The 12,763-nt window shown below is 41.4% G+C and overlaps 1 protein-coding gene across 1 annotated transcript in view; it reads right to left on the bottom strand.

The window, feature by feature from the left end:
• ARFGEF2 (ADP ribosylation factor guanine nucleotide exchange factor 2) overlaps positions 1 to 12,763 on the bottom strand; it is a 62,628-nt gene that overhangs the window by 41,803 nt on the left and 8,062 nt on the right. The window contains exons 2-8 of the mRNA XM_054979132.1: positions 12,113 to 12,143; positions 10,207 to 10,330; positions 9,583 to 9,729; positions 8,676 to 8,855; positions 5,389 to 5,608; positions 2,532 to 2,603; positions 2,080 to 2,243 (exon numbers count right to left, since the gene is read on the bottom strand). Of these exons, the coding sequence (XP_054835107.1) occupies positions 2,080 to 2,243; positions 2,532 to 2,603; positions 5,389 to 5,608; positions 8,676 to 8,855; positions 9,583 to 9,729; positions 10,207 to 10,330; positions 12,113 to 12,143 (938 nt within the window). The remainder of the gene's footprint in view (positions 1 to 2,079; positions 2,244 to 2,531; positions 2,604 to 5,388; positions 5,609 to 8,675; positions 8,856 to 9,582; positions 9,730 to 10,206; positions 10,331 to 12,112; positions 12,144 to 12,763) is intronic.

Raw genomic sequence — 12,763 nt, 5'->3', positions numbered from 1 at the left:
GCAGTGTTTCATAGGTATTTCAGTTCTATGCTTGCTCTCAAATTTCTGCAATCCATATTGTTTGTTGAATGTACCAGCTTTTGATCATATTGACTTACACTGTGTAATCTGTCTTGAGTCTCAGTGAGAAAGGCAGACAATCAATCAATCAATCAATCAATCAATCAATCAATCAATCAATCAATCAATCAATCAGTGCTTAGAAGCAGGATATGGCCTGGGGTGTTATACTTAAGATAAAGAGGAATGCTTCTCAGCAGTGATGCTTACATCAGAGAAGTTTTAAAGGAGAGAAAGTAGTATTTGTAGCCAAACAGCAACACTGTTTGCATTGTCAGAGAACTCAAGACATCTGGTTATAACCTACTAAATGCGATCAGCACAACAGCCCTTGACAAAGGAACAGGAAAGAAAAACAAAGCAAATGTAAGCAGTTATTACAGTATTTAAGAGCACTACAAAGCTATTCAAATGAGGCTTCAGAATGGCTCATACATAATCCGAAACCATGATTCAGAACTATGTGAAGCAGGCCTGGGCTTGTGTTCTTCTCCTCTTCCCCCACATGCAGTTAAAGTCAGTGAATTTCATTTTAATGCAAGCCACAGCTTGGCACCACATTCTAGCCACTACACTGTGGTTTATTCAGGATTGTAAACTGATCTGAAAAGTTGATGTGCAATCTGGTTTGAAGAGAGAGCAACCCATTGTTTGGTAATTCCGATGCAACACCAAATGATGGTGTGTAACAACTTGCAACCATTAACCAACTCTAACTGCATGACTGAATGGACTGAATGGAAAACAGCACGCAAGCATAGGGATCAACTGTTAAGCCACATTTTAGCACTGAACCACCCTCTCGCTTTCAAAAAGAGTGCTGTGAATAAGGAAGGGTCAAGCCAAGTGTTAGCTCATGAAAATTTCACATATACATACGCTGTAAAACATTTCTGATGGGCCCTCTACCAAACAAGCTACTTCACCATTTCAGCTAATAAACCATCTGGTTAATTTAACGAACTAAAAATAAATATTAATATTGCACATTCAAAATCCTTCATGGCCTTGAACCCTCGTAACTGCAGGACCACCTCTCCTCCTATGTCCAGCTCCATCCTCTTCAGTGATCTACAGGGGCCATCCTGCAAATGGGCAAGATCAACAACTACCCATGCACAATCATTCTCGGTAGTGACCCCCCACCCCCACCCTGTGGAACGGCCTGCCCAAGAAGATCAGGAAGGCACCCACACTTCTGGCTTTCCACGAACCGTGCACAACAGAACTGTTCAGGAGGGCATTTTTATAAAGGAAACAGGGCTGCATTACAACAGAATGATTCAGGCATTTTTGTCATAATCTCTAAATCATAAGACAGTGGACACATGCAATCGTAGGACGTAAAAAGCTTGTCAGACTGCTGGAAGTCCAAAGGATCAGAATCTGATCTTTTAAGCAACTGGGATATCAGTGGTGGGAGAGGGGTGTGTGTGAAATGTGAGCTCATAAGATTTTGTCATTATCCCTATAATTAATAATTATCCCTGTAATAATTAATAATTATCCCTATAATTATAATTAATAATTATCCCGATAATTGAGACTGTGTGTGTGAAAGTCTACTTGTGCACACAAATCTCCTTAGCTGGATTCAGGCAATAATCAGTTTTGGTAACTATTTCCTATATATTTGCTAAATATCATGATAGAATCTAGTACTGGATGGTGGAGGGGAATAAATCCGCCTTGAATCTTCTTGAGAAGGGCGGACTGCTAGTGTTGTCTATTAAATAAATATATGTTTCCATTTGATACAACAGACATCATGAAAATGTCCTGCATTATCATACAAACCTTTTAAACAGAGTACATTTTTCAAGCTTCTCACTAAGATTCATTCAATCCTAAACGCTTAAGAAGCTGATGAAGCATAATTGGAGATTTGGTTGTAACGCATTTTTAAAGCTATTTTAGCTATGCCTTTCCAATGTTCTAGTTTCTCTTAATCTCTCCCCACTTCCTACCAACCCTCCCCAGGGTGTTAAACTAAGTTTAACGCAAGCATATGAATCCTACCAGATTATCAGTGGAAGAGACTGACTGCCTATCATCTGGAATCCCATTTGCTTGTGAATTTTCATTCATTCCACCAGGAGAGGCAGGAGCTGCAGTTTCCAGTTCAGGCAGAGTTCTACCCACTTCCAGCACAGCTTGTTTTTTTGCTTCTTCTTCTAAAGAGGCTAAGAAAACAAACATTTTACTACAGATGTTCGCATAAATATTTATTTTTCAATAATCTCAGAGAGGTCAGTTGAAAAGCATTGATAGAATACAGCACTGCTAAAGAATTAGAGGGCACTTCTCTTTTATGACAGAGATAGGAGGTAACAAGTCTAATGCAGAACTCTAAATGGAGAAAGCATTAGCCATTTTCTTATTTAACAAACTCAAGATCTAAAGTTTGGAAAAAAGTGGCTATATCCTTAAAGGCATGAAGAAAGCAAGAGACTTCCCCAAAGAAGTTTTACCTCTAACAGCTGAAGTGACCACATCCTCCAAGATTTCCTTAATAATTTCTTTGCCTCCATCAGTTTCTTCTTCTGATAAAATATATCAAGAAATCATTTGAAAATGTTTCCAATTTAATTTTTTGTTTAAATGATATTTTTGAGAATTAAGTTACACAAGACACCATGTCATAGGTGAGGGTTCGTTTTATTTTTTGTAGTGTTTCTAAGAACTAGCATTATGAATTGTGCCTGGAAACAAATAGGCTGCCAGATCAATATCAGGTTAAAGTTTTGGTGTTGACTCTTAGTTTGGCATTAATTAGTATTGGCTGAGAAAAGCCTCCAGCACTGCTTTCTATTTTCACTCTTTGTCTTTTAACTGAGTCATCCAACTATATAAAAGGCTAAGCATATTCAAGACTAATCATTTCCTACCCTGGTGCGCCACAAGAGGGTGCTGTTGTGGAGGGAAGCCAAGATGAGGCAGCCAGACCTCCAAAGAGTGCACCACGATGGGAAAGCCCATGCTAGGATCAGGAGGGGAGCAGGTGGGAATGCCCATCCCCTGCCATCACCCAGCTGAGATCAGGAGTGAAGCAGGTGGCAATGCCCATCCTCCACCTTCATCCAGCTGGGATCAGGAGTGAAGCAGGTGGCAATGCCCATCCTCCACCTTCACCCAGCTGGGATCAGGAGCGGAGCAGGTGGCAATGCCCACCCTCTGCCTTCATCCAGCCGGATCAGGTGCGTAGCAGGTGGCAATAATAATAATAATAATAACAACAACAACAACAACATTCAATTTATATACCGCCCTTCAAGATGACTTAACACCGCCTCAGAGTGGTTTACAAAGTATGCCATTATTATCCCCACAACAAAACACCCTGTGAGGTGGGTGGGGCTGAGAGACCTAGAAACTGTGACTGACCCAAGGTCACCCAGATGGCTTCAAGTGGAGGAGTGAGGAATTAAACTCGGTTCTCCAGATTAGAGTCCCGCACTCTTAACCGCTACACCAAACTGGCTCTCTACACCAAACTGGCTCTCCCCTTTACCCAGCCAGGATCAGGAGTGGAGCAGGTGGCAGTGCCTTTCCCCCTTTCACCCAGCCGGGATCGGAAGTGGAGCAGGTGGCAGTTCCCGCCCCCCATTCACCCTGCTGGGATCAGGCGCAGAGCAGGTGGCAATGCTCGCCTCCCCTCCACTCAGCCAGGATCAGGTGCAGAGGAGGTGGCCATGCCCGCCCCCACCCCCGCCTTCATCCGGCTAGGGTCAGTGATGAAGAAGGAGGGAATGCCTGCCTGCCCACCCTCCCTTTCTAGACGCCATTGTATTTTTTCCCACAACAGGCTTTGTTGCTAGTCCTCTTATAATAGAGATAAACAGGGATTAATATTAGTGACAAGATAAAACCAAGAGCTTGGATACAGCAGATCCTTTCCATTTGGGTAATTGCTGTATCATTAGCAAAGAGCACCAACTGTCTTATTGAGTAACCTACTACTATGTGTAAAACATTGTCTCCAAACTTGGTTTTCTACTAGAGCAAGGAGCTGTAATAAGATGTCAGGACAAGCTGCAATTAAAATGTGATCATTCATGAGCACAACATGTTGCCTTGCAAGCAAGCCCACTTGTTCTGTCCTCCTCTTCTGCAACTTTCATTCAAAACTTCCTGAAATGATCAAGCTTCAATTGGCCGTGACATCCAGAGTCACCTCCGTAAACTGATGTTTGTTTACAAGCCTGGATTCTATGTGTACAAACACATTTGCCAAGACACCTCCATTGGGATATCATAGCCAAGTGGAGCATGACTGTTCCAGGATCGTTTGAACAGAGTGCAAGGAGAGATGGGGGAAGGATGAAGTGGAGTGTTGGCACATGGAAACAAGCTGTGTTAGTGAGTGATAGCACAGTTTGCCCCAAAATCTGATTGTGGCCTTTGCACAACCTCAGGAGTATAACACAGAAAGACACAAACATTAAACAGTCTGTGCCAAAGGAATTGTAAGATTTCTCTTTCATTAATTTTCGTAAGATCCAACTTAATGCTTACAGATAAACATGATCTGAACTCTTATTTAAGTCAACCCCCCTACCTCATTGTTTCATTCTACAGATGATTAGTCTCAATCCCACATACCATCTAGATGTAACATGCTGAAACATAATTTCAATCTAATTTGCTTTATTTCATATTGAGCAAATCACTAGCTTTCAAAACTTAGACATAATGACTATGTTTTTGCAATATGCTTGCACGCCTATAGGAATTTCCCCTACTAACAGTCTCCAGAAAGGCTATACAGCTTGTATCACAGTTCCAAATATAAAAGTCAAATAATAGCTGGTTATGCTACAGTAATGACATTTCTATCTTCTTTTTCATTTTTCCCCAAGGCCACCTATTCTCCATGGATAGACTTTCTAATGTTGCCAAATAATGTTCACTTTTGACACCAAAAAACTTGGGAGGAAAAGCTATTAGAAGCTACTGACTGCATATATGGAGAAACTGTGCTCTGTTGTGGATGACTAGATTGGAGAAATACCTAGTGTACTAATTTCAGAGCAGTAGATAGGAATTAAATCTACTGGCTCACTAGTAGATGAACTAAAGTTTGTACATTTCAAAAGCTTTTGTAACTAGCAATGCAACAGTAACAGGGATTAGAAGCAATTTCTTTTCTTTTGGGTGAGTGGGTTAAAATTGCAATAGGAGAAAAACTTACACCATAATGACTATTACAAGGTACACTATCAAAGCTCCAAAGTATGCAAGTCTCCTGAGAGGAAGTATAAGTCAGCATTCTCCTCCCAAACAAATCATTTTACTTTAAGTCAGCAAAAACATCACAAGCTTATTTACCAAATACTGGAGGAGTCAAATCGTTCTTTGGTTTCCGCTCTCCATTTTCTGTACCTTCTGGCTCACCGTTAGTCAGGTCTGCTTTTACAGGAGTTGAAGGTTTGCTCTCCTGCTGGCTATGTTGCAGTCGGCCGAACTTTGGAGACCCTGACAACGTATGAATCACGGGGGAGTGGGATTTTTGTAGGTTTGTTTTTTCTAGTTCTCTAGCCTCTTGTATCTAAAAAAACAAAACAGAAGTGCTTCTTCAGCATACATCACAGTATACATCACAGTATACAGCGAGGCCAATTGCCAGAGCATACTTTAAGTATGGTTCGGGGAGGGTGTGTGTTAGTCTGTTTTAAGCAGCCAAAACAATAAGATATATGACATCTAAGAAATTTACACATTTATTGTGTTGTAAACTTCCATGAACCAGAGCCCACTGTGTCAGGTGCACAAAGCTTTCAAACACATGACTTGAAACCATGATGGTAAGTGGGTTTCACAAGCCATTTGTTTAAATGCAATTGCTGGTGAGCCTTATCACAGTTAGCCTAATTCAGACTTCAAGTACTGTCTCTGTCTTCCACTGCATCAGCTTTCTAAAGCTGTTCAGCTTCAACATTTCCAAGACAGTTAATGGATATTTCAAGATTAAGTCAGGGTTCCCACATATAAAGTTCACTTTAATCTACACGTAACATCTTAACTTTAAGGGAAACAGGGGCAAACCATAATGTGTACCTGACATCTGATTTCTAAAATAAGGACAGTTTGCTTTGCCTGCAAATGTTACATAAAGAAAAAGGACAGGAATCATTTAGACAGGAATCAAATTGCGCAACAACAAAATCAAAGCATGATACAGAAACAGTGGTGTGGAATACACACTAGGCCACTTCAGACTAGAGACGGGCACGGAATGGAAAAAAACCGAACAGCTTGGTTCGTGGTTCATTCATTTTCATGGAACATGAACCATGAACTTCCAAACCACAACTGGTTCCTGAACCGGTTCGAAGTTCGGGGTTCGTCTGAGCCCAGGACAGCCCCCTTCATGCTCAGAGAGCCCAAACTCGCAGGGAGTTTTCAGCAGGCTCTGCTCCATCCCCTGTGCCTGCCCGCCTGCAGACAGTAAAGCTACCCATGCAGTTGTGAGTCAGCGGACAGCCCCCAAAACCACCTCCATCCAGACACTGTCCACAGCTGGAAAGAGTCTCAAAATAAAATAAAACAGTGTGCACGGTGACCGTGTGCATGTGCACAGCAAAAGCAAGCTGCACTAGAGAAGCGTGCAAGTGGGGAGCCTGCAGACAGTAAAGCTACCCATGCAGTTGTGAGTCAGCGGGCAGCCCCCAAAACCACCTCTACCCAGACACTGTCCCCAGATGGAAAGGGGATCAAAATAAAACAAAACAGTGTGTGCACTGATGGTGTGCGTGCGCACAGCAAAAGCGAGCTGCACTAGAGAAGCATGCAAGTGGGGAGCCTGATGGTGTGTGCAGTAGAGACAGTTGAGCAACCTCGTGCAGATGTGAGTCAGCACACCAGAGGCATGAGCCCACTGGCACTGGCTGGAGAGACACTCCAAATAAAAGTGAAGGGCACTGGAGGAGTGCGCAGAAAAGAGGTCAGACTTCACTGCACCACACAAGTTCACAGAGAGCAGCCCCGTGCAGGTGTGAGTCACCAGAGGCACAAGCCCCCTAAAACACCACCCAGTCAGTGGCACAAGCTGTAGAGGCACTCCAAATAAAAGTAAAGGGCACTGGAGGAGTGTGGAGAAAAAAGGAAAACTGCACTACACCACACAAGTGCACACAAGTGCACACACAGGGAGCCAGCCTACAGAAAAGTGAGGCTCCTTGGGGGGGGGGGGAACCCACCCAAAACAGAAGACAGACCCTCCAAAAAGCAGAGAAAGAAAAGCAAATAAAAGAAGGGCTCCCTGGGGAAGGGGGCCCACAAACCCCCAGAAACCAAACCAGAAGATTGGAGCTCCAAAAAGCAGAGGGGAAGAAACAGAGAAAAAGCAAATAAAACTCACTTAGAAAAGCAAGAACCCAGCTCTACTCAAAGGCCTAGGACTAGGCTGTGGTGGGGGGAGGTGAAAAGCTAAGACTGGGATGAGGTGGGGGAAGAAAGGAAAAAAGCACCCTTTCCCAAAAAATTCCCCAGTCCCCAGTAAGAAAAGGCAGAAAGAGAAAAGAAGATTTTCAGTGTCTTTCCAAGAAGCAAGAAGTACACTGTAGGCCAAAGATCCCTCCCAAGTTCCTCTCCTAGCAATACAGCCAGCCAGCAAGCTCTTTACTTCCTAACTCACTCTGGAGAAAATGAAACCAGGTCACATGGCTTCCCCTATTTATGGAAAATGCCAAGATTGAACAACACAGGAGCACTCTGGTAGGCAGAAAGAACTGTCTAACATGGTTTGGGAGGAAGAGATTGGTGTTACTGTGGCTGCTGAAGGCCCATTTCCTCAGCTGCCTTAGAGATCCTAACTCTCCCCCCCCCCCCTTTTCCTGCCTGGATTGGCCAGAAATGGGAGCTCTCTACTTGGCAAGGACAGCTGCCAATCAAGCATGAAGGTCTCAGATTGGGGGCAACCAAAAGACTGCAACCGTTGCCTGGCGATGGATTGAATGGTGCCAAAGTGTCTGGCTTCCCAGAAAAGCAGAAACAGAACAGTAGGTAAATTCGTTTGTTCTGTAAAAACGTGGAGCCATGGAACGCATTTCTTTGCAAACGAACCAGACGTTCTGTTTGGAATTTTGTTCTGTGTTTTGTTTCGTGCCCATCTCTACTTCAGACATAAGATTCCTTTCCTCCCAACTATAGAACTGCGCATGTGCCAAGGGCCTGCACGCTTCTCCCGTGTACAATCTCTCTCCTCCTTTCCCTGTTTGTTATAATCATAATTTCCTGGGCCATTCAAATTAGGCACATTAACACAGCCAGGAACTGTTTCCAACCCATGACTTGAAAGTGGGTTCTGCAAACCGTGATTTGGAGAAAATTCCTGGCTAACACTATCATGGTAAGCCCAATTTGGACATCATGAAAAACTAATTACAGAAAACCAGGAAAGGAAGAAGGGAGTCCATGTGGGATGGAGCTGGAAGGAGTGCACAGACCCACAGCATGGCCCCAATCATCAAACCCATAGTTCACTGGTCTGGAGCCAATTGCTAATCAAGCCATTTTTTCTATCTTACCACAAGGACTCAAGAAGCAGCAGCAGTCAACTATACATTTTCAAGACAGTATATTAAAGAGAGATCGATCAACATGTTACTACATACAGCTTGGTTCTCCATTCGTGTGAAAATAACATTCAGCATCTGCGTGAGGGTAGCCTTGGCAGTTGTCTGATTGATAAGATTTTTACTGGCTAGATAGATGTTATAACAAGTTCTAACAGTCTGAAGAATTGTTCCTTCATGAATTTCTATATATGGGGATGTGACAGCAGTAAGAAGAGCCTGAGGAAAAAACAAAACAATACCAGACAACAATGATAACTAAGGAACAAACCTTACATATCTATATGCACACAAGAAACAGTACTAGCAATCTATAGCACTTCTAAGCAAATGCATTATTTGATCTAAGTTTTCAAGAAAATAGTAACGGATGCATATTACACCCATCTTTCTGGAGGATGCGGGATTGAGGGATTGAGGGAGCACTATAGAGAAGAGAAAGCTGTTTCGCTAACAAAGGCATCGGCTTTTTCTGGATACAGGTTTGGTCTCTCAACACTGAACTGTATAGGACTACAGTATTCCATGAGCTTAAAAGTTAGCAAGAGCCTTTTTAAAGATCTGGAATTTTTACTGTAAAGGCAATAAATATTGAATTTGTTACTAGTTCAAAAGGAGTCTTAAAATAGCACAGGTGATGTTGCAGCAGGACATATCATCTAACTACTGTACACAGTCAGTCAATATCCATTAGACAATGGGAAATCAGATCTTAAGAGATAGGGGGCAGACTCTGAGAAAATAAACTGAGTATACAGAGCACAACATGCAGCTGGCACTCATATTTAGCAAGATGTCAGCTCAGTTTGGTAACTGAAGGAATAAACTGTACCATCTCTCTAAATTAGATTTGGAGATCGTCTTACTGGAATATAATACTAGCTTTTTCTGTAAGCAAAGCTCTCAGACAAAACAAGTTTTATAGAACAAAGCAAAAATGAAATACCTTTATTATTTGTAGCTGCACACCTTCATCAGTTTGAGGACCTTGAAAACAACTGCAGATTGTTTCAACTATCCGGTCTATCAGTCGTTTTCCAGGAGCTCCACTGTCTGGAGCATTACCAGTGATATGTCCATATGCAATAAGTTTCTAGGCAAAAAAAAACCCCTGCATTAGCACTATTTCCAAGCACTAACTGCTTTCATTTTCAAGCAGTAAAGTCATTTAAAGGATCTGAAATGTCAAGGAAGATTCACTAATACATTCGGGGGGGGGGGTAAAATGAGTTAAAGCCATTGATAGAAAAACTGAGGGGGGAAAACTAAAGCATAATCTGATGCTGCACCTAAGATTTCCCATAGACCCGTATGACATAAAAGCCCCATTAGAAGTGCTCATTTACAAGAGTATGTGCAAAACGGTAGAGTGCTTGCAAAGCTAAAAGTATAAACAATGATAAAAGCCTATAAGCTGAAGACATTTTCAAGAAATACGGCGAGAGAGAGAGTTATGAAAGGAATCAGATTTTTATCTCCCATCTGTAGATTTGCAATACATACATATATGCAAATGCACACAGATAAAATTGCAGCAAAGTTTGGCAATGTCTTAGTTTAAATGGGATACCTGTAAGCAGTCCAAGGAGGTGCTGACAATTCGCGGAGACTTTGACTGGCAGGCTAATTCAAATGGCAGGAAATATTTATCTGCTTCAATGAAGTTTGCTTTTGGTGTAGTTACACTGCCTTGGCTAATGAGGAAAAAAGAAATAAAATCAATATGCTTACAAATTGCTAGAAATCTATTTTCCCATTAACTGCTCACACACAGAAAGTAGTTAAATAAAATCATTTTTAACAATACAATTTTAAAACATGGAATTTGTTCAAAATTATTCCTATATCTGAAAAGGGATTCTTAGAAAACTAAATGTACACAGCTACTTCCAAGACACATTTGGAAACTACTTAGAACACAGTGCATACGTCTGACTGACAATTCTTTGCAGTTCGAAGATTTGGGCTGCGATCTTTCATACCTGCTTGGGAATAAATTAGTGAGCTGGCGAATGAAGACTTGAAGACTAGGGCCCCAAGCCCAGATGTCCATGTGTGCCATCTTCAGCAGACACACATGCAGGGGCTCTTTCCATACGCTATTCACAACAGCGGCTCACTGCCAGGCTTGCTTGTGCAACATGACAACTGGCTTAACTCCACCCCACGTATGTTTGTTGGTTGAGAAAAGTCTATGGAGAAATTCCTTCCTGCATGCACGGTTTTCAGGACCACACAGTATGGTTAACTGAATGGTTCTCTCAAGAAGGCATGCCACATTTTTTCCTTTTGTGCCCCAATTCTGACATTTCTGTCAGAGTGGAAACCCTAATGTGAAAAATCATTAATTTAAATATTTTTAATTGTTAGCTCTACGATTATTCAGGAGGGAGGAAATTTCAGATGAATCCTGCAACTCCCCAGATTACATGTATGCAACGTGGGAATACTCCTGCATGTCACCGCCATGTCCAAAAATCCTCCTAAAACAGGAGAAGGATTAACAGACGTATCTACCTACACACACAGAGTGGGGAGAGGGATCAAATAATCAAGCTACTTCTAAATCAAGAACCTTAGAACAGGCAAGTAAGGAAAGTGGAAAAGCACAAAAAAACCATTTTCAAAGAAGTCCAATGCAAAAGTGACAAACACAGTTTTTGATTTTTTTTGCCTTCTTCTATGTTACAGAAGTCTCATTAAGAGACTCTTCCTAAAACATCATTAACATCTGTATCAGGAACAGTTTCCATTAAGGAAATAGGGATGCAGAAAACCACAACATAACTAATTTTAAAAGTTGATAACATTAGAGAGAAAGCCAAATATCAACAGACAAGGTTAATTAAACACAACAATAGATTGTTATCTGATCAGGCCAATTAAATACAGGATTTGTGGCCATATGAGAAAAGGTTACAGATGAAAAAAGAAAATAAGATTTTGGACTAGTAAATAATGGCCAGAACATCGAAAGCACTGAAAGAAAAATCCAGTTGAAAGAAAGGAAGTGGTAAAAACAACATGTTTGGGAAGTCGTTTCCTTGTAACTGAAATACAGTGGTAGTTTTACCTTTACCACCCACAACCTCAAGAATTGCTTAAACCTGCACACATTCTCCATAATCTCCCACATGATGCAACTAACACCACTGGCGGCAGCTCTTGGTGCGCACTTACCACATCCCAAACTGTCTTTTTGTATTAATTGCTCAGGAACACACACAAAAGCAACCCTGAGAAGTGTGTTCATTCAGATACTTCTGTAGCACACAGGAGAAAATATACCCCCAACAGAGAAGACTAATTTGTGTATTGGTATATTAGCTTTTAGCAAATTATCTGGAGTAGATAGATAAATGCAGTCTGGACATGTCTTTGCATGCACAGTACCAAGCATGTTGGTACCTAGAAGCCATGCTTGTATTTGCATACTAGATTTGGTCTTTGATTTGCAAATTACAGCTTGTACTCACCTTTGCTTTTCTAGTTCTGCTTTTATTTCATCTGGTAAAAGAGAGAAGAGAAAATCAGATTATGTTGCAGATTCATACTATAAACTAATGCTGATACCAGACAAAATTTGGTAACTTTTGGCACAGACACAAGACTCCAGCAACCATCTATATACTATAAAGACAAAGTGAATGGTACATAGAATAGCTGTACTTGGAGGTGAGACACATTTTTACAGATGCCTTTTAAAGAATTTTACAAATATAGGATAAGAAGCAACAGATTATTAAGCCTGCTAAACAGCTGCTTTAAAGTTTTGCTGATAGCAACATTTCTTATAAAGCTAGCCAGCTATTAATATATCTCAATAGCTAATGTACAATTTAGTATGACTAATTTCTTATAGCACCATACAAGATGCTTTAAAAACTTGCAAATCATCTTCAACTGGAACCACCAAGAGGTAGCCCTTGGGGAGCATTCAGTCTATAAAATAATTTTGTTTACCCTGTGGGCGCTGCAAATCCTAGGCAAAGAAACACCATGCTATGCAGCTGCCCACCTTACCCATACAAAAGCAACAATGTCATAGTCAGGGAGGGACAGGATACAAACTTTAATAGGAGAAATAATCCTTCCTGCTAACTATGACAATCTACGTATCCAGAATG

This window comes from Eublepharis macularius, chromosome 5 (assembly GCF_028583425.1).
Source record: "Eublepharis macularius isolate TG4126 chromosome 5, MPM_Emac_v1.0, whole genome shotgun sequence".
Taxonomy (NCBI): domain Eukaryota; kingdom Metazoa; phylum Chordata; class Lepidosauria; order Squamata; family Eublepharidae; genus Eublepharis; species Eublepharis macularius.
The sequence above is the reverse complement of the archived record's forward strand: the minus strand, read 5'-3'. Positions and strand labels throughout refer to the sequence as shown.